The sequence below is a fragment of the Heloderma suspectum genome, chromosome 7 (genome assembly GCF_057233095.1).
Source record: "Heloderma suspectum isolate Gila_16-S chromosome 7, 16-S_ref, whole genome shotgun sequence".
Lineage (NCBI taxonomy): Eukaryota > Metazoa > Chordata > Lepidosauria > Squamata > Helodermatidae > Heloderma > Heloderma suspectum.
This window is the reverse complement of record NC_139464.1, coordinates 109,674,784-109,695,287: the sequence shown is the minus strand read 5'-3', so window position 1 is coordinate 109,695,287 and position 20,504 is coordinate 109,674,784. Positions and strand designations below refer to the sequence as shown.

Here is a 20,504-nt window from a genome sequence, read left to right as displayed (position 1 = left end):
GGAGTTACTTAGATAGAGATGTTTATGTTAACAAGACTGACTGGGCGCACACTTATTCTACAGACAGTTATCAATCATTGTTCCAGATGGTGGGCCGGCGGGGTGGGGTAGCCCTTTGAAACTAAAGACTCCACTGAACCTGAGAGGAGATTTCAGGGGAATGGAGAGTAACACTTGTGTTTCAAGAGGTTGACAGTTTAACACAAACTGAGACTTTGTTTTAGAGAGACTCCCCAATGGTTAGACCCCCATTCAAAAAGTAACACCTGTATAGGATTTCTAATTGCATTTCTCATATTCCTGGGTTTCAGTTTCCTAATTAAATCAGTGATGAAACTTAAGGGGACTCTGCCTATATAACCAGATAGATACTTGCAGAGCAATTGAGGGTGGGGGGTTATTGTTGTCATAAGCCTGAAAGCAGGGGCTTATAATAGGTTTCAGATGGATCTGATGCCAGTTGGTATGAAAGACTTTGTAATAGGTAAATACATTTGGAGCAACAATGGCTGTATGTTTCCTATGTGAAAACTGCATGCAAATATTCCTGCCCTTTATGTGAAACCCTATAGCCATTACCTATTGAAAATAAGTTTTACCTGTTATGTTTTACTTGCAATTGCCAAATTTCCTTGGTGTGTGCGTGTACAGGGGCGCGCACACGTACTTTTTGGTTTTTTAACACAAATCTTTCTGCAGTAGAAGCTCAGTGATACAGAGATGTCAAACAGCTGTTATTATTGCTAACTTGCAGTAGAAAAAGCAGTGAAAAACAGCAATGGGCCTGGCATCTGCTAACACATTTATTATTATTATTATTTAAATAGGGACTTAAGAGAGAACTTCTGCCGAAATCCAGACGGCGCTGAGGCACCCTGGTGTTTTACAACTAACCCAAACATTCGTTTGGGGTATTGCTCTCAAATCCCGAAATGTGATGTGCCAAGTGAACAAGGTAACTTGCGCTAGGAAGAATAGTGTAAAGTAATGTGGAAAAGTCCATATTAATGTCCTCTGAAGTGAGTCCTGTATAATCTGGTAGGAGCACCGTGCAAATGTTTTTGTTCTGCACAGGATTAGACATAGCAGGAACATGAACATTCTGTGCACATCATGCTGTTTTAAATTATTTTTTTAAAGAAAGGCCACCCTAAAACAAGAGTAATTACTTCTTTCCCAGTGCCAGGTCATCTTATTTATTTTTTGTGAATGTTTATGGTGTCTGCACAGAGCTTGTCCTGAGTGGGTTTCCATATGCATCTAATGTATTGCAATCCCTACAGTCCCTTTATGCCTGGATTGTTCCAGCTATTTGGACTATAGATGGTTGCAGAGTCAGTCTGAAAGACCAAATCTGTGATACCGGCATGCCATGTTACACTTTCTTTTTAAAGTACATCATCTCCTGTGATTCTCTTTTGCTACTACAGTGAGTGTAGCGTTATTGTGATAGACGCTTTTTAAAGTGCAAATGTGTAACACATTCACAGTACTTGCAAAATTGAACAACTTTCTTTTATGTTGGTCGGTTATCCACATTAAAATAAACCGCAATTTATGTTTCAAAGATGGGAATATTTCCAGATTGGCAATGTGCTAGTCCTTTGCCTTGTTATGGAGATGAGTAACTCCAACATTTATCTGCCTCTGCCAAAACTCAGGGCCTCTTCTTCACTCGCTGAAGTTCCACTCTATAGCCTACTGAAAACATCTGGATTTTAAACTGCAAAACTAAAGATACATTGGTGGCTTTTATAAACCTTAATGCATTGGGTGACCTTGTCAAGTTCACAGTCAACAAATTACCATTTAAACTGAAAAGTTCCCAGTACATCTGCAATTGTTAGCAAAAGCAAGTTACTTATTTACTTTCAGGTTACTTATTTATGTCTTTTGACATACTTATTTAGGCTTCAAACTGCTCTTGTATTCATATATATTAATCTTATCTCATTTATGTATTTACTAGCCCTGTTTTTGTATATATTATCCTGTAAACACTATCCTACTTTTTAAAACCTGATCATTTTGCATTAACAGAATATTTAGAAAGACTTCCCTGTCCCTCATTGTACTGGTTTCAGTAGTTTATGTTAACAACTTTTAAATATACCTTTTTATGTAGATTGCTATAGAGGAAATGGAGCAAATTACATGGGGAATCTAGCCCAGACAAGGTTTGGCTTAACCTGCTCTATGTGGGATGAAAACATTCAAGATCTGAGGAGGTATGTACTAAAGTAATTCAAAGAATTATAAGACTTGCCATCTCAATTACTATAGAACACTTCAGTGTATTCTTCAAGCAGCTTCACTAACCAAATTGTTTCAGTGTCTTCAAGTTTAGCTTCATTCTTTTCTTTCTTTTCAAGCTGTTGTATTATTTTTAAGGGGAAGCGGATGATGATTGCTGTGACAAAAAGTGCTTGCAAATGCTTGTACCACTGCTTGAATTACAGAGAGCAGAATCGAGGTGGATACAGCCCATCTTGAGCAAGCTCCCTGCCTCTGTTCTCCTTTCACTCCCTGCCTTCTGCCTCTTCCTCCCGCCTCTCTGCTCTCTCAGGGTGTGGAATTTTGCCTTGGGGAATGAGAAGGCATAGCCGATACCATGGACTCCAGTGAACAGTGAAGGGGCCCTCTTCCTGCAGCGGAAAGTGACTGAGCTCCAAGTGTTTTTTCCCACTGGGGATAATGGAACTGGATTACAAGCCCTAGCATCCCAAGCAGGAAATGACACTGAAAGCATCATTCCAGACAATCGGAGGTCTCTCCTCTGGGGGAAAAAGATGTTTTGCACATCATTTCCCGGCAGGCATAATGGGGCCTGTAGCTCAGAGCATCATTTCCTGCCAAAAGATTCCTCTGCCGGCTTCTTTTTCCCTTTGGGAGGAGGGGGGGGGGTACGGGAAGGAACTGCTGGCCAGCCATTGTACCCAAAGACTGTTACTGTTGAATGTTTGGGTGAATCCCTTGAGAGCTTCTGAGCATTCAAAAGCAATACTTGTGGGTTGCAACTGATTTTCAGGGTGAACATTTTGGTACTTGCACATCCCTAGTTCTTTTAATAGTTCTCTCTGCAAATAAAATTATACATGTTTTTAATATTAAACAGTTGCTTGGATCCACAATATCCTTTTACTAGCAGAAAGGGCTGATTCTGATCTGCCATAAGAAAAGTGGCCACCAAACTTACAGAAGTTTCTTTGTTTGCATATGTTAAACCATTTGGGAAGGACGAGAAATTTTCAGTAGAAATTTTGACTGCAATTTTAAAGGTCCACAAAAATTGATTTGGCCCAAATTTGCCTTAGTGTTAGTTTCACTGTGATTTCTGGGTTTGCTACAAACTGCATGTCCCAGCATGCCCTCTTAACAAGAAGAAGAGAACTAGAAATTAATGTCAGCTTCAGTACTCAGGACAAAGGTATCTTTTCCATGTTGTTCTGCCCTTTCTCATGGGATTTTACAGCAGAATATTGAGGGTGAAGCTGCCAGATACCTAGCCTCCCTTTAATGGCTGGTTTGCTTATTACAATTTCCTCCCACCCTTCCTCCAAGAAACTGGGGCAGTGTAAATGGGTTTATCCCATTTTATTGTCCCAAATCTCCTGTGTGGTAGGTTAGGCTGAGATAAGTGACTGGCCCAAGTATACTGAGTTTGTTTCAAAGATAATTTGCATTTGAATCAAAGTGTCTCTGGTTCAAGTCCTTTGAAATTTGTGAAATTGTCCCAGTTATCAAGGAGAAACAGTTTCCCTCCCCCAACCCTGTTTCTCAGAATTGTTTTGCCAGTTCTTCAACATCTTTGTTTGTGAGTATGTCCCATTGAACTGAATGGAGCTTCCTTCTGATTAGTCATGCATATGGCTCTACTACTCTACTAGCTTTTAGTGCAAATGCTGTTACAGCACCAATGCTTGTAAAAACATTAATTAATGTTCATAAAATGTATTTTGTACATATACGTTTATTAAAATATAGTGACATCAGTGGCACATATTTTCCTTTATAGGCATCTGCCATTATATAGAGAGCCAGATACCAGGAAGCTGAAGAGAAATTACTGCCGCAATCCAGATGATGATGCTCATGGTCCCTGGTGCTACACAAGTAATTCTTATATCCCCTGGGACTACTGCCCTATATCTAGATGTAAGTAGTTAGGAAATGATGTGTGATGTCACTACAGAATGGTTGGGAGTTGCATGATGTCAGTAGAAAGTAAATATTTTTCTTTACTCTGGTTGGCATATTGACATTAAAAACTGCACAAATGTCTGGAAACTACCGGTGGCCAGGGGAAAGTAGGTGGGGCCAGGGCAAGGGTGTGTGGCCGTCTAGAGAGCCACAGTGGGCTGGATTGGGACCCCAGGTTAGGGAAGTACGGACTGTGTAAAATCTGCTTCGTCTGTGTTTCACGGATTGTCAGGTGCCTTTTGTTCCGTCATCCGCTCACAGACGGATGCGAATATTTTTTTTCATCATGCGGAAAAATATGTAAATAATTATGCAAGTATTTACATAATTTACTTTAGAATGTAACATTTAGCTATTGTCCCCTATTCCATTCAACGTTTTCCTCAGCAGAAACTTATGTATTTTCCTACAAATTTATACGCGTAAATTTTGGGACAGTAAAAAAATGATACGAAAGTCCACGGACTCCGTGCGGCCTGAGGGGGTCTCTCCGCAGCAGATTTTGCAGGTTGGATTCTTAGAAATCTGAGCTCGTTTTAGTCCATCTTGAATTTCTCCAGCATCTCTACCCCAGGTGGGCCAGGGGTTACACCACCTGAGGTTCTCCAACCCTGATATATTACTTCAGCATTCCTCCCACAAAGCACTGGGACCAGATTGCCCTGTTAAAACCATTCACTGTGATTAGAAGCTAGAGCTGTCCATCACAAAGCTAGAACCTTACTCTCCATCTTGGTGTTTTGCTTATATGGAGAACTTGGGGAGAAATGTATCAATTTTTAGAGATACATAGTATGTATCTCTGTGCCCCTCCAAATCCTGAGCATTCAACTTTGGTTATGGTCCACTTCAGAAGAGTCCTGCTTTGATTCAGACATTTCCCATATCTGTCCAACTCTGGTCAATTTGGTTCTGGATTCAGAATTCGGCTGAATCCAGTGCACACTCCTACATTTTGTAAGTTCCTAATCTAGTTAATTTCCTTTAGGGAACTTATTTTCTTCTAAAAGTATGTGGATATGTACTCATCCTTGTATATACTTTAAGGGCACAATCCTATGCATGTTTAGACAGAAAAAAAACCCTACATCTGGGGAATTGCCATGCAACTGAAAGTCCTACAGTTGGGCTGGCTGGAGAATGCTGGGAGTTGTAGGACTTCTTTTCTGTCTAAATATGCATAGGATTGTGCCCTAAGTTTGAAAGGAATTCCAAAAGTGCTGGTGATATTTCAGAATGGGAATAAATGTGTTACTTACCATGGTTACTATCCAATAAGTGTTATGGGTATTATCCAATAATCACGCCAAAATGTACACATGTCTATTGCAGCAGTACTGATTGTATTTCTTGGAGGTTTTTTTCCACTGTTCCAGGATATAGCCTGGGGTATTCTGAAAGCCTGCAAAACACATTTGACTAGAAACTGTGCCAGGATGCAAATAATTAACATCTGTATTGTGGGAGAACACTAATAGCCACCAGGTCTCTGAAAAACTATCATCTGTATACCACCTCAGATATGACTAGAAATGGAAAGGAGGGATTGTAAAGTATATTGTATACCTCTGATTTGGGTGGATCATGTACTGCCACCATTCCAGACCACAAAATGGTGGGAAAATTACACCACCTGAGGTGTAGATCTCCTGGCTCAGTTGTGCATTGTGGATCATCTGTCAATGTGGTACATTTCTCAAAATTCAACTTGAAGATAGGTAAAAACTTGATGTTTGGCCTACTCAGATTAATGCAGGTGTAGTTACACTTCTGTAGAATATTAGAATGTTCAATTATCAAGTAAATTTAAGGCCGAGATGAAAGTTGTCACACAGAAAAATTGCTTGAATTTGGAAGGGGGAGAACAAAAGGGAGCTTAAATGGGGAGGCAATGCTGGGACATTTGGGAGTGCTTACTGTTGGTGGCCAAGAATGCACGGCAGGTGGCAATGGTGGTATTTTTTCTTTTGTTTTTTGTGAAGTGGTGGATCTACCTCTTGGCAGCTATCATTTTTCCTCCTAGATATAATATCATTCTGAAGGGGGGAAATGACTCTTCCGCTCCACTGGTAGCTGCCTTTTTTGTTGTGAGGGCCAGTTTTATTTCTTTATTTGTTTATTACATTTCTATATTGCCCAATAGCCAAAACTCTCTAGGTCGTTCACAACAATTAAAGCCATAAAATACAACATGATACAACATAAACATTTAAAACTACAGTATAAAATAAAAGTAAAAAACAAAATAAAACCTAGCTGCAATTCAAAGATTTTAAAAAATCCATTCAGAATGTTGTGTTCTAGGGGAAAATGGCAGTTGGATAGAGGAGCTCCCCTAACTCCCCCTTAAAAATCATCAAAATGTGTATGCCATTTTGCCACCTGTAAATGGAGAGGTAAAAGGAGGGAGTTTTGACTCAGTCCTAATATAGATCTCCAATTTGAAGGCCATTGCATCCATTAAAAAAGGATGTAATTTTAGAGTACAAACCAAAGATATATTTGAGTTTTATTCTTCTTCAGAAACATAGGAGAATACTCATGACTGCGGCATTGTTGAGTACATGCCACAAGCTAAGAAGAAAAAATGTATATTCCTCAGTAATAATTGCAATGTGTGGCCTTAACAAATATTTCATATTTGTAGATGAATTGTCTTTAATAAGGCTGATAACTATGTGATTTCACTGTGTTGTCTGTCTAGGTGAAGATGATACAGTTCCTATGATAAGCAATTTAGACCGTAAGTAATGTTTATATATGCTGGTTCTCTTATGATATGTTAGCCTCCTTTTCCATATTTCTTGGGTATGCCTTAGCCCCATTTCAGACATTAGTTCCTGGAAATATGGTGTAAGCAGAATGTGGGGTCTGGGCCTTTGTTTGTCATCCTTTCCCCATCCCAAGCAATTGCAACAGCCATCTGTTATCTCCATGATTACAAAAAGATACTGGCAGTTTTGGGGTGGCTTGTGGAATATTCGGAGAAAAAGTCTTCTTGTTTTTAAAAATGTGAAAATGTGTTTGTATAAGCTGCTCAGTGACTTAAGTCTAGAATGGAATATGACGTAAACTGCTAAATTATAAATCTTTCAGTCACTGTCATTCCTTGTGCCTCAACGAAACAATTGAGAGTTGTTAATGGAATCCCAACTCAACCTGACAAAGGATGGATGGTTAGTTTAAAAGACAGGTAAGACTCTGTGTACTCTACCATTCACTATATAGGAACCTTCCCCACCCCCTAGGACTAAGCCTCAGATTCCCCACTTTAGAAGATTTGTAGGCCCTATAATGCTCAATTTCTAACTGCAGAGTAAATAAAATGATAAGTTCCTTCCATTCCTTCCACAAGAAGGCATAAGTCCCCCCTTGATGTGCTCCATCTGTTTCAGAGATGGTTTTCAATCGTGGGCATCGCATGCAGTATTCCAGCTCTTGCTTACCTAGCCCTTTTGCTCTTGGAGTTGACTAGAGCAGATTTCAGGCTTGTCAGATTTACTTTGAGTTTTTACAGGGACCCCACAATTTGCCAGCGAGAACCAGGTGAAAAAATAGAACAGGGTGCCTCTGAGCAAATTCTGTGCCTAGGGATTTGTTTTCCGTTCCAGAAGTTATTTGAGCTCACAGTCCTTTCACACAGAAGTTTACTCCTTGTTACCCTAAGCTTTCTTCATTTCAGCAGCCTAACTTAGGTGGAAAAAATAATTTTGTTCTTGCAAGTGTTAAACAGCTAAGAGTCAAAAACCTTTGCTGAACTACTGCAAATCACCTAAAGATCTACCAGTAGATCCTGATCTACCTTCTGCCCACCCCTGGACTAGAGCTGTCCATTACAAAGAGCTCTCCATTACCCATTACCCATAGGTAAGACTGCAATACCCATATTCCAGTTGTGCCATGCGCTTACCTCTCATTGAATGAAAGGAAAAACAAAACTGTAGCTTCTCTGAAGGAAGATAAAATAATTTTCTCCGTGCTAAAGAACCATGGCAAAAGAATGCGTGATTGCTACCCGTGTGTAAAATTGGGCAAGAACTGTGCCATGCACATAGAGAATTGTATCATCCACAGAACCGGAAATAGAATCAAATTTCTAGAAGTTGGCATCACGGTGGCCTTATTCGAATGATCATATCTTGGCTTAATAAGCTGGATGTGAACTAGTTTTATGGCCCCACATCCAACCACTTCAGTCCTATATTTGTGTGAGCCAAGAAACAAGCCAGGAAAGTTTCAGTTAACTATAGTTTCCTGTTATGTCTGAACCAGGAAATTATAGTCAATGTCTTCCGAACAAGTCAGGATGTGAAGCCAGCTTTAAACCATGGCTTTGTATGGTGGCTTGTTCAGAAGCTGTTAAGCGTAGTTTCCTGGTTCTGGCATAATGGGAAATCGTAGTTAACTGAAGTCTTCCTGGCTAGTTTCCTGGGTCACACAAAGGGAGGAGTGAAGCAGTGCATGCCGGACCACAAGGCTCTTTCATATCTTGGCTTATTAAGCTGAGATATGATTGTCTGAACGTAGCCATTGGTAGGCAACCGTCTTGGACAAAGATTTTTTTTTTTAATTCCATAATTCTTAGAAAGCAGCATCAGTTAAGCATGAGAGCAACCAGGAGCCTTGATTTTTCCAGTCTTGTCCAAGAAAAACCTGCCCTGTCAATTACTTAATCTTCTGAAGACGCAATCGTATGCCTGTTTACTACTGGCTGGGGAATGCTGGGAGTTGTAGGATTTTTTTCTGTTTGAACATGCATAGGATTGCCCCCTGAATCTCTTTTGCTAGAGCAAAGTGCAGTTAATTCAAATGACATTGGTGTGAACTATATGCTCGCAGCAGATAAGACTGGATTTAACTATTCCAATTTTTTCGTCCAGCAGAGGCAGACATTTCTGCGGAGGTTCATTGGTAAAGGAAGACTGGGTCCTGACAGCAAAGCAGTGTTTTCCTTCTCGGTAAAATAACTTCTTGTTAGTAGAGCTCTTGTGTGAAAACTATATTTCATTCTTTAAGTGTCTGCAGTAGGATTTTTTCTTTTAAAATTTGACACTTTTCAGTGATGGGAGGGGCTGTGGCTCAGTGATAGAGCACCTGCTTTGCATTCAGAAGGTTGCAGTTTCAGTCCCCAGCATCTCCAGGTAGGGCTGGAAAAACTTATGCCCGAAACCCTGGAGAGCCACTACCAGTCAGTGTTAACTAGAAATGTGAAGGCCCTGAAAAAAACTGGAAAAATGAGGAAAAATCCCGTTTTTCTTCCACTTTTTTCTTAGGGTTGTTTGCATTTTTTTTCTGCAGTACTGGAAAAAATTGAACAGTTTTGAATTATGAAGTATTTTCTTTTAGACTGATGAATGAAATATTTAAGGCAATGTATTTATATATTGCCACTAAGCTTTTACTCCCCCTCAAATAATTTCTAAAAACCATGTAATAAAATTTTTATAGAATGAATAGAGATGTAAAATGTCTGGAAATAATGAAACTATGGGGGGAAATGCTTTTTAAATTTTCTCCGTGTAAGATTCCAAAAATAGTCATTTCTTCCATTCCTCATTAAAATTATTGTTATAATGTATCTTTTGCTGATAAGACATTTAGGGATGATCCAAGTCAGGCTCAGTTTCCCAACGTGTGAGTAGAGTCACCATATCATAAAATGGAAGAACATGTGCATTCTTGAGATTTTGGTTTTTGTTCTAAAGAGTCTTGGGCTTGATCTGCTTAGATGCTCTTAACAGTCAATTTTACAGCAATCCCATGGCCCCTTGATAGCATCTGGGGAGGGGGGCATAGGATAGTTTGGATTCCTGGATCCGGGATGAGAGACAGTGTTCCAACTTCGGATCCCAGAGTCCGAGCTCCCTCCCACTCACAGCCAGTGTGGAGAGAACCCCACCTCCTGCCTCTCCGTGTTCACAAAAGTGACATTGGAGAGGAAGGAAAGAGGGTGGTTCTGTGGGTGGGGAGGGGAGGGGATTGGGGATGCTGGCTTATGAAGAATTTTCTGCCCCCCCCCAGCCTCCTTCCCTCCTACTCTGCAGAGTTCCAGATAGACAGGCGAAAAAGCCTGTCTAGCAAAATTGTGGAGTGGCAGGAGCGTGGAGGTGAATATCACTTCTGCACTCCTCCTGCTCTGCATAGGATGCCCCTCAGCCTCTGAGTTTGTAGGCTGACGGGCATCCCGATAGGACTGCGCCCTTAATGTCGTTCTAATCTAAAACCCACATGTGAAAGAAACACTGTAGGTTATCTTGCCACTGCCACCAGATGCAACGGAATAACATGTGGGTTATCCCACCAATGTTTCTTTTTTAAAAATTAAGTTTTGAGGCTTGGTTCTCAAGTCACTGCCACCGTTTTTAGACATCACCAGTAGAACTTTCTGTCTCAGCTATAAAACCTTTAACTGCTGCCACTAGAATAATCCCTCTCTATTTAAAATAAACTTAGGGTGCCATCCTATGCTTGTTTAGACAGAAAAAAGTCCTACAACTCCCAGCATAATGCTGGGAGATGTAGGACTGTTTTCTGTCTAAACAGGCATAGGATTGTGCCCTTAGTAGCCTGGTTTCTATGGCATTGGCACCACCACTAAAGACAACCTTTGAAAAGGAACAAAATTAAGATGTTTATTACTGGAAATTATTTACAAACGAAAATGAAATGTCATTCTTCAAATAATAGGTTTAGAGGATGCTTACCTCCTAATAGGTGAGAGAGTCTTTCCTGGCTAAATAAAATCTCAATAGCTTTTCCTTCAGACAGATTTCCCTAAACTCCACCCCACAGACAGGAACAGGGTTAGGACTTCCTCTGAACTTCCTTACGAACAGGAACAGATGCGGAACACCAGTCTTCCGCTATTTCCCTGCTTCTTCTGCCTTCTAGGATGATTCAGAGATTTCAAGGACGACTTGCTGAAGTTCCCTTTGGTGAGAATAAAATAGGAACCTAAAATATATACTACATATGATTAGTTTTCCTCATAAAACTATCCTTTTTGGTATAATAAATTTAAAAGTATAGTCTATTCAGACAATAATTATAAACTTACTGAGTTTACTTTCAAAAGTTTTAAATTTTAATGATAATTTTATGGGCAAACCAAGTTATACATAATATATTTTATATTCCTAAAGCAGCCTGGTGCCCTCTGGATGTTTTGGACTACAGCTCCCAGCATTCCTGACCATTGACCATGTTACATAGTGCTGATGGGAGCTGAAGTCCAAAACATTTGGAGGGCACCAGGTTGGGGAAGGCTGTCTTAAAGCAACGAAGTGACTTTAGATCTGTAAAGATCACTAAAAAATAAAAGTATTGCATATTTTTCATTTTTTCCAAACATTTCCATTTTTTTCAGGGGTGTGTGTTTCCCCATGGCTTCAACATTTTTGGAAATTTTACATCTGTAGTGTGAACAATACTGGGCTAGATGGGCCAATGGTTTGACTCAGTATAAGGCAGCTTCCTATAACTCAACATCACAGAACTGGTGGTGGTGATGTGGAAACTTTAGAATAGGGATGTCGCGAGAGTCCACGGGGGGGGGGGGTGTTGAATCCGAGGGACTCCACCTCGCCTGCTCTCCTAGACCCCGCTTGCCGAACCACAGGGCACTTGCGGACCCGCTCAGCGACCGCCCCACAGCTCAGTGAGCGCCCAGCAGCTTCCCCATCCTAGCGAGGCGCCATTGTGTGCAACGTCAGAGCATTCATGCCTGTAACGTTGCGTAAATGGGCCCTTTACAGCCGCCAATTATGAAACATTACCTACCCAGAAGCACCCAAGCCGCCATTGTTGCGCACAATGGCAGCTCACTAGGAGGACAGGTGGCCCCGCAGTTTTGTCAGGCACTTGCCGTGCCTTGCCAAAGCTCGTGCAGAGTTGGTTGGTGGCAGTGGCTCAGCGAGTGCCCGACGAAGCTGGGCATGGGTGAGTCTGTCCATCCCGACTTTAGACTATCCAAAATGTCTGTTCAGTTAGAAATCTAGATGCAACTTTGGAACATTCCAAGAATTTGAATATGTAGCCATAAACTGCATTGGTGTTTCAGTGTTCCTTGCAATCTATTGAGCAGTAATTGGCAAGACAATACCAGCACCATTTCATTCACAGAAACAAGAAATGTTTTCACGTGAAATTAGCAATATTAAAATTATTTGAGTTAATGTTGTTATGTACAATACATGTGGGCAATATAAACACTCTGGCCGGTTTCACCTGATTATGGAGGGGGAAATAAGTCACGGTGGCTTATTTCCCCCTCCACACCAGTCGTGTGCTGCAGGGATTAGCCTAATTGGCGGCGTGGCATATTGTGTTGTGCGAACCCAGCCAGGGTGGCTTGCTGCAGTGGGTAACAAGCCACCCAGAACCCTACAACAGCTCATGGGTTCTGGGTGGCTTGTTACACGGAGCAATAAGCCATCCTGGCTGGGTTTGCATGACATGACAAGTGTGCTGCTGAGGGTAATTCTGCAAATCCCCCACCCTGGCTTATTTCCCTCTCCCTGATCATGCAAACCTGGCCAGTGGGACTGAATGCAGATGACAAGCATTCACCATGTGTAAAATGTTTCCAGTTCTTCTAACTGCAGAAATAAAAAAAAGCAATATGTGTCTCAGAACCCTTCAAAACTCTTTAAACGCCTCACACAGTCTTATTCCCACTTGAAGCTGGCATTCAGAATAACAGCCTAAGATGATACTTGAATATATCCTACCTTTATAAGTCAATGTTGTCATTTATCTGCTTCTGGTGAAAGGGTCTGAGATAACTCAGTGGATGTAACTAATAAGGTGTACTTGAAGAGCCTACGGTATACATATATGCAGGTGCTATTTAATTTAGCCCAGCGATACTGATGGATTTTGAAGTAATGTTTCCCTGTTGTCCCTAAGCAATTATGAGTTTATCCCAAAGCTTGCAAAGCCCCGTATAAATCTGAGCAGCTGAGCCAATGGCAGCCAGGAGACTGATACCTGCAGCCTGTATCAGTCCTCTTAATGTTAGTTACAGAGGGCCTTGCAAGCCTAGGGTCGGATAGCTGATACACTTACACAAGCCCACTGTGACATCAGAGCAGGTTGGCCAATGGCATCAAGGAAAAAGAGAGAGGACAGAAACAGAGGATGAAAAAGAAAATTAAGGAGGGATGCAGGGAATACTGGACTATCAGGTGGGAGACTTGGCAGTGGTCAAGGCCCTTCATGCTGCCATCTAGCTCACTCCTGGTGTTGACTCATTTTCTGCTGAGAGCCATACACAAATTGCCAGTGAAATCTGCCTCCCTTAGGTACAATCTCAAAGACTATCAGGCTTGGCTTGGAATACATAATGTCGAAAGAGCACATGAAGAGGAGCATAAACAAGTTCTGAATATCTCCCAGCTGGTGTATGGCCCTAAAGGATCAGATCTAGTACTGCTGAAACTTTCCAGGTCAGTCATCATCATGCTAATGTCTTTGCAGGGTTCCCCCCACCCACCCCCATCCCACTGAAGTCAATAAGAAGGATATTCTTTGCACCTGGTCCAGGGCTGGTTTACTTTAAAGTCACGCTCTTGATGGGGGTACGCTGCACTCTAGGGGGAGTATAGGATACAGCTTAAGCATGCTTCTATGCCACTGTATCCTGCCCACAGCTCCACCCCATTTTAATTGTTTCACCAGCGTATCTCTTATGGCAACATAGCAACTCATGTTCTGCACGCGTAGAGGGACTTCTGTTGAACCTTATAGCCACTCAGATGGTGTAACTTGAGTATAGGATTGCTCTGTAAATGTAACAACAAAACAAAAACAACAAAACTCTGGCTGGTCACCCAGAGTGGCTGGGTGACCAGCCAGATGGGCGATTAATAAATTTAATAATAAATAAATAAATAAAAAAAAGTGCTAGTGTACCGTAACAACATGTAGACCTCAAAGAGTTAACACCAGTATAAAACTGAGGTCCTTTTGTCAAACTTGAGCTTTTTAAGAAGTGGCCACAATGTGTATGTTCAGTTGATCTGGTTGTGGAAATGATCATATTCTTTGTCAGCTATCATTAAGTGTCAATTCCATTTTAAAAGGGCTGATAAGAATAAGCGTCTATCTGTTCTTTTTGTTTTCTCTTCCCAGACCAGCAGTAAGCAGTGATGCTGTGGCTATCATCAGGTGGCCAATTTCTGGATGTACCATTCCAGAAGGCACCACCTGCAGTGTTTATGGATGGGGACACACAGGAAGTAAGAGTTCTTGTTCAAAAATTGAACACGCACATGTGTGCCAATAGTCACCTGAGATGTAAGCTTGTGTGTGTGGATGTATGTGAGTAATTATTGGAGGACCTATTGTTTTCTCAATAATGGTTTGGATAGTCATCACTGCTAAGAGGGAACTTATAGGCAAATTTGCAGGTTCCCACCTGGGAGAAAAATCCAAGGAATTTTGAGGGAAGCAAAAGGAGCTTTCCATAAGGAGCTTTTCATTTCTCTGCAGGATTCCACCCAATTCATAAAATAAATAAATAGGGGGTGGGTGTCACTTTAAATTCTCCCATAAATTGGTGGGTTGGAGGTATAGCCCAGCCCTAAACATCTGGCAGGCATCACATTGGGGAAAGCTAAACTAAGCTTATATGAGAACTAAACATAGTTTGGCAGCATAAAGTAGGTAATATTTGCTCCCCCACCTTCTGGAACTTATTTATGGTTTATTTATTATTTATTTATTAGATTTATATACCACCTTTTTTCCTCCTTAGGGAACCCAAAGCAGTGTACATAATCCTCCTCCTCTCCATTTTATCCTCACAACAACAACCCTGTGAGGTAGGTTGGGCTGAGAGTCTGTGACTGGCTCAAAGTCACCCAGTGAGCTCCATGGCCGAGTGACTGGGGACTAGAACCCAGATCTCCCGACTCCCAGTCCAACACTCTAGCCACTACACCACACTGGTTCTCTTGGAGAAATTCTGCTAGTCTGAAACTCATTTTGCTTCTTTGAAATTGCATGGATTTCTTCTTTTTCTGAGGAGCCTCCGAATAACCTCGGAAACTTCATTTAAGTGAAATTTTGTAGGAACTCTAGTTCCAGGTCTACTTTTCCCCACTACATGGAGAATTCTTTCAATCCTGGACTTTCAGCAAGACAATTTGTCTGGAGAGAGACAGACATGGCACGTTCACTGCGAAGCTTATTGACCAGCAGCATGTATTCACGCTTGCTTGGTGTCCCACTAATATGTAATGTATTACACCGTACTATGTGCATCGTAACATTTTATCTTACCATTTTAACTAGCTAACTTCAAGTATGAGAGGTTGCAACTTTGTTGTGTATGGTAAAGAAATAAAAATATTTCTTTCACTGCCCTCCTCCTGGCATTTATCCAATATGAGCATTGTTCTTTGGATACTTGATCCATAAGCTTGATTTTGCCCTCTGTTTACCTTTTAGCTAAGCAAATGGATCTGGGATCCGGCCAAAATAGTTTCAGTAAAATTGTTTTTGTGGAGGTAGATTTTGGAATTATTGTTTTAGATATACTCAGAATAAGGTGTAAAACAGATTCATCTCTCTGAAAACATGCAGTTAATTTTGTTTATCATGTTGCCTGACCAAGGTACATTCTGTTTTGTATCTCTTTATTAGAACCAACATAGATGCACAATCCGTGTTTGGGAGTGCTTTGTAAACAATAACACATCCTTTCTTATTGAGGATGGAATAAAGAGTAGCCATTTTAATTTTAATTTTAGGCACCACTTTTGATGGGCAGCTTCAAGAAGCAAACATGATCATTGTTGGAAATGAGCGTTGCAATCAGGATTTTGGAGGAAGTGTTGTGATGAAAGAGTCAGAAATGTGTGCTCGGGCAGAGAGCATTGGCAGCGGAACTTGTGAGGTACTATTTCATTTCATTTAATTTATATCCCATTCTAACTCCAAGGAGCTTAGGGCAGAATACATGACCCCGCGCCCACCGATTTTATCCTCAGAACAAAGCTGTGCAGTAGGTCAGGCCGAGCAATAGTGACTGGCTCAAGGCCACCTAGTGAGCTTCATGGCTGAATGTGGATTTGAACCTGGGTCTCCCCGGGCTTAGTCCAACCCTCATTCCGGTACGCCACATGGGCTCTATGTCATTTTGGAAATGTGTAGGATACTGTAACATCTTCCATCTCTAAATAGAAAGGAGTACAATGTACGATTTCAGTGGAGGTTACCAATGAAGGTTTTAATTTAGAAAATCCCAATCTTCTGACACCCTTCATTTGCTCTATGTTTTGAGGTTTTGTCATGTTATAAATTGTGTAATGCATAATTTCACATACATAGAATTTACAGAAAATCCTCCTCCCTCACATACCCAGCTGTGGCCTTGCTCCCATCCCAGAAATCCCACTGGCCCAAGCTTACACGCAATACTCCAAAAACAAAGACGGTTGTTTAATGGAAATTTGAGTTCGGTTGGTAGTGAAATGTCTCTATTTATATGATCAGGCTGTCCTCCCAACTCCCAGATATGTGTGTGTTTCAGTGATAGCAGAGAACAGTGGTTGTGTGGTCAGTCCTGGTTTGCTTCCATCACCTGAGTTGAGTGGATGTAGAAGGTGTTCTGCTCCATGGAGCAGCTCCAGAATCAAGTCAGGGTGCAATATTGTCTGTATGATAAGTTTAGCCAAGAATTGGGGATTGTCCATAGTGATGGGAAAACCCTCCTGGATTTGATTCAGAATTGAATCAGATAAGAGAGTGATGCTATGGCCCATAGACAGTGTCTAGGGGGCAATAGGATACTTCAGATTCCTGGATTAGAGGTTGGAGACCGCATTACAATCTGGGAATCTGCCCCCTCTCCCCCTCCCTGTCACAGCCAGTGTGGAAAGAACCATGCAGCTGTCTGTCTGAGGTCAGGAACTCAATCTCAGAGAGGGGGTACGGGGGATGTTCCAGTGGGAGGGGAGGGGGCCTCGATACCTTGATGCAAGGTATCCCAAGGCCTCTCCAGCCTCCTTCCTTCCCTCTCTGGAACGCCCCAGCTAGACAGGCAAAAAAAGCCCATCTAGTGAAAATGTAGAATGCGAGGAGTGTCAGAGGCCACCTCCACCGCTCCTCCCGCTCAGAACTGGATGCTCGTAAGACTCCGAGTTTGGAGGCTTATGAGCATTGAGGGTGGAAGTCATACGATTGTGCTCTACCTAAGTTATCTGGCTGAAAAGCTGAAAAAAATGCTTATTTATTCCCAGTTCCAACTCTGAGCCCTTTTGGATCTGGGAAGGCTACATTTCACAGGGTTCTTGGTGCATGGGTTGTGGGTTGTTGCTGTAGTGGTAACCCACAATCCACATGGCAGGGAGGGAGGGGGGACCGACCTATCTGCCATCATCGCTGCCACTGCAGTCATGTAAATGCTGTGTGTGTGTGTGTGTGTGTGTGGGCATGGGAGATGTGTTGAGGGTGAGATTGTAATCCATTGTGGGTTACAATCTGAGCCAAAATTAACTCTAGAGTTGTTAGGGGAAGCTCAGATTGGAGGCAAGTGTTATGAGCTGCTGAAGTTCATATTCAGCCAGGGAATATGAACTTGGTAGACATGGCTAATTCACACAAAGTAGAGCTTGTTTTTTTTGGGGGGGGGGGGTGAAATATGATAAGGATCACTTAGCCTATATTTTAATATAATTAGTTTTTTTATATAGTGTATAACTGATAGTCTGAAGAGATAATGCCCTAGTGGACGTTTTTGCCTTTAATTTCAGTAGATCAAGGCCAACTTGCAATCAGACGTTCTCTCATTCCTACGCGATCATTCATGGGCCAGGGTGATTGCATGCATCAAGAATTTATGGAGTGTGTGAGAGGGTTTGTTTTTTGCTTCATAAAAATATATGTATCTGTTTATTTTAATTTTCTTTTTTCTCTTTCTAGCGGGATTATGGTGGTCCGTTGGTCTGTGAACAAAACAGAATTAAAATAGTAGTGGGAGTGATCATTCCTGGGCGTGGATGTGCGATTCCTAAACGACCTGGGATTTTTGTCAGGGTGGCCTTCTACTCCAAATGGATACATAAAATCTTAATGACATACAGATCATAGCTCAATATTCCAGCCAAGAAAGCCAATTCCAGTTATGGGAACATTTTGGAAAGTATGAAATGGAAGTGTAATAGAAAAATCCTTGATTCTTTAAAAACAACATCAATCAAGTACTACATGATAGTCATGTTCTGCAGATATTTATGGATATTTCTGTCATGGTGCGTTGTATGGTGAACTGTGGTATAAGCAAGTATGGTGACCTATTTCCTGAAGATACTTGAATGGGAAAACAAAATTGCAGAATATGATTACTGGATGAGAATGTGTTCTGTGGAATTAGAATGTATTTCTCATATGCTGCTGGTTAGGTCAGCTTGTTGATGAAACATAAACACAATTTGAAATTTACAATATATTTCCTTACCTATACAAGCCTCTTAATTCTTCACTAGGACAGTGAAAAATGTATGCATCAGCCAGAAATGATGCTGTCCCCTAGTAAAAGCTACATTTAATAATATTTTAATCCCATTTATAAATGATTGCTTGGATTTATAACCCAATTTAGCAAACGTTTTACAAGCTACATTCCTTGGAGGTAGGGAAAGTCACTTGCACAAACTGTGTATGGCAATTGATGAAATATTTGCTGCTGTTTTGGACTATGAAAGCAACCTCCTAAATTAATGGAGATACCTAAGAAGATAGTTGATAATGATCTATAAGCAATTGTTACTGTGGTATTCTTGAACACTTACAATAGAGTACAATTTTGAAGATATCACAAATGCATACAGTCAGGACCAGAAATATTGGAACAAGGATAACTGTTTTGGCAGTTGACCTCTGTACACTACCACATTGAAGCTGAAAGGAAACACACCCAGATGGGAGCGAAGTCAGGACTTTCAGCTGTAATTCAAGGGGTTTGACAAAGATGGGGCACTAACCATTCAGGAAATACAGCCAGTGGCATACACACACACCCATCGTTGGTGGCTCATAAGTAATGGAACGAATGGCTGACAAGCAGCTGCATGGCCAGGTGTGGCCTGTTTCCTGGGTACCCCATGACCAATCAAGCAGATCAAAGGCCTGGAGGTGGTTCTGAGTGTTACATTTGCATTTGGTAGCTGTTCACTGGAACCCCCAACATGAGGTCCAAAGAGGTGTCCATGCGAGTGAAGGAGGCCATCATTAGGCTGAGGAAACAAAATAAACCCATCAGAGAGATAGCAAAAACAGTGGGAGTGGCCAACACAACAGTTTAGAACATCCTGAAAAAGAAGGAATTAACTGGCAAGCTCAGCAACAGCAAAAGGCCTGGAAGACGGAAGACAACTAAAGTGGATGACTGCAGAATTCTGTTCGTGGTGAAGAGGAACCCTTTCACAACATCTAGCCAGGTCAAGAACACTCTTGAGGAGGTAGGCATGTCATTGTCAACATCTACAGTCAAGAGACGGCTTTATGAATGTAAATACAGAGGCTTCACAACAAGGTGCAAACCACTGGTAACGCCAAGAACAGACAGGCCAGATTAGCCTTTGCCAGCAAACACCTAAAAAAGCCTGCCCAGTTCTGGAATAAGATTCTTTGGACTGGTGAAACCAAGATTAACTTGTACCAGAATGATGGGAAGAAAAAAGTATGGAGAAGGAAAGGAACAGCTCATGATCCAAAGCATGCCACATCATCTGTCAAACATGGTGGAGGCAGTGTTATGGCATGGGCATGTATAGCTGCCAATGGAGCCGGGTCATTGGTGTTTATTGATGACCTGACTGCTGATAAAAGCAGCAGGATGAATTCTGAAGTGTATAGGGCTATACTTTCTGCTCAGATTCAGCCGAATGCTGCCAAACTGATAGGACATCGCTTCATATTGCAGATGGGTAATGACCCAAAACATACAGCAAAAGCTACCCAAGAATTTCTCCAGACAAAGAAGTGGGATGTTCTTCAATGGCCAAGTCAGTCACCTGATCTCAACCCAATAGAGCATGCTTCTCACATACTGAAGACAAAACTGAAGGCAGAAAGACCCACAAACAAGCAGCAGCTGAAGGCAGCTGCAGTAAAGGCCTGGCAAAGCATCTCGAGGGAGGAAACTCAGCATTTGGTCATGTCTGTGGGTTTCGGACTTCAGGCAGTCATTGACTGCAAAGGATTTTCATCCTGGTATTAAAGGCGATCCTTCAGTTTGAAATGATGTTGGTTTGTTCCATTACTTATGAGCCACCAACGATGGGTATGTGTGTATGCCA

General features: G+C 41.5%; 1 protein-coding gene across 1 annotated transcript in view; it reads left to right on the top strand.

The window, feature by feature from the left end:
* HGF (hepatocyte growth factor) overlaps window positions 1–18,329 on the top strand; it is a 67,149-nt gene extending 48,820 nt beyond the window's left edge. The window contains exons 9-18 of the mRNA XM_084811087.1: window positions 828–955; window positions 2,126–2,228; window positions 4,016–4,155; window positions 6,905–6,943; window positions 7,297–7,393; window positions 9,081–9,158; window positions 13,503–13,646; window positions 14,332–14,438; window positions 15,954–16,099; window positions 18,127–18,329. Coding sequence (XP_084667213.1) covers window positions 828–955; window positions 2,126–2,228; window positions 4,016–4,155; window positions 6,905–6,943; window positions 7,297–7,393; window positions 9,081–9,158; window positions 13,503–13,646; window positions 14,332–14,438; window positions 15,954–16,099; window positions 18,127–18,294 — 1,150 coding nt within the window. The 3' untranslated portion in view covers window positions 18,295–18,329. The remainder of the gene's footprint in view (window positions 1–827; window positions 956–2,125; window positions 2,229–4,015; window positions 4,156–6,904; window positions 6,944–7,296; window positions 7,394–9,080; window positions 9,159–13,502; window positions 13,647–14,331; window positions 14,439–15,953; window positions 16,100–18,126) is intronic.
* The last annotated feature ends 2,175 nt before the right edge of the window (window positions 18,330–20,504 follow it).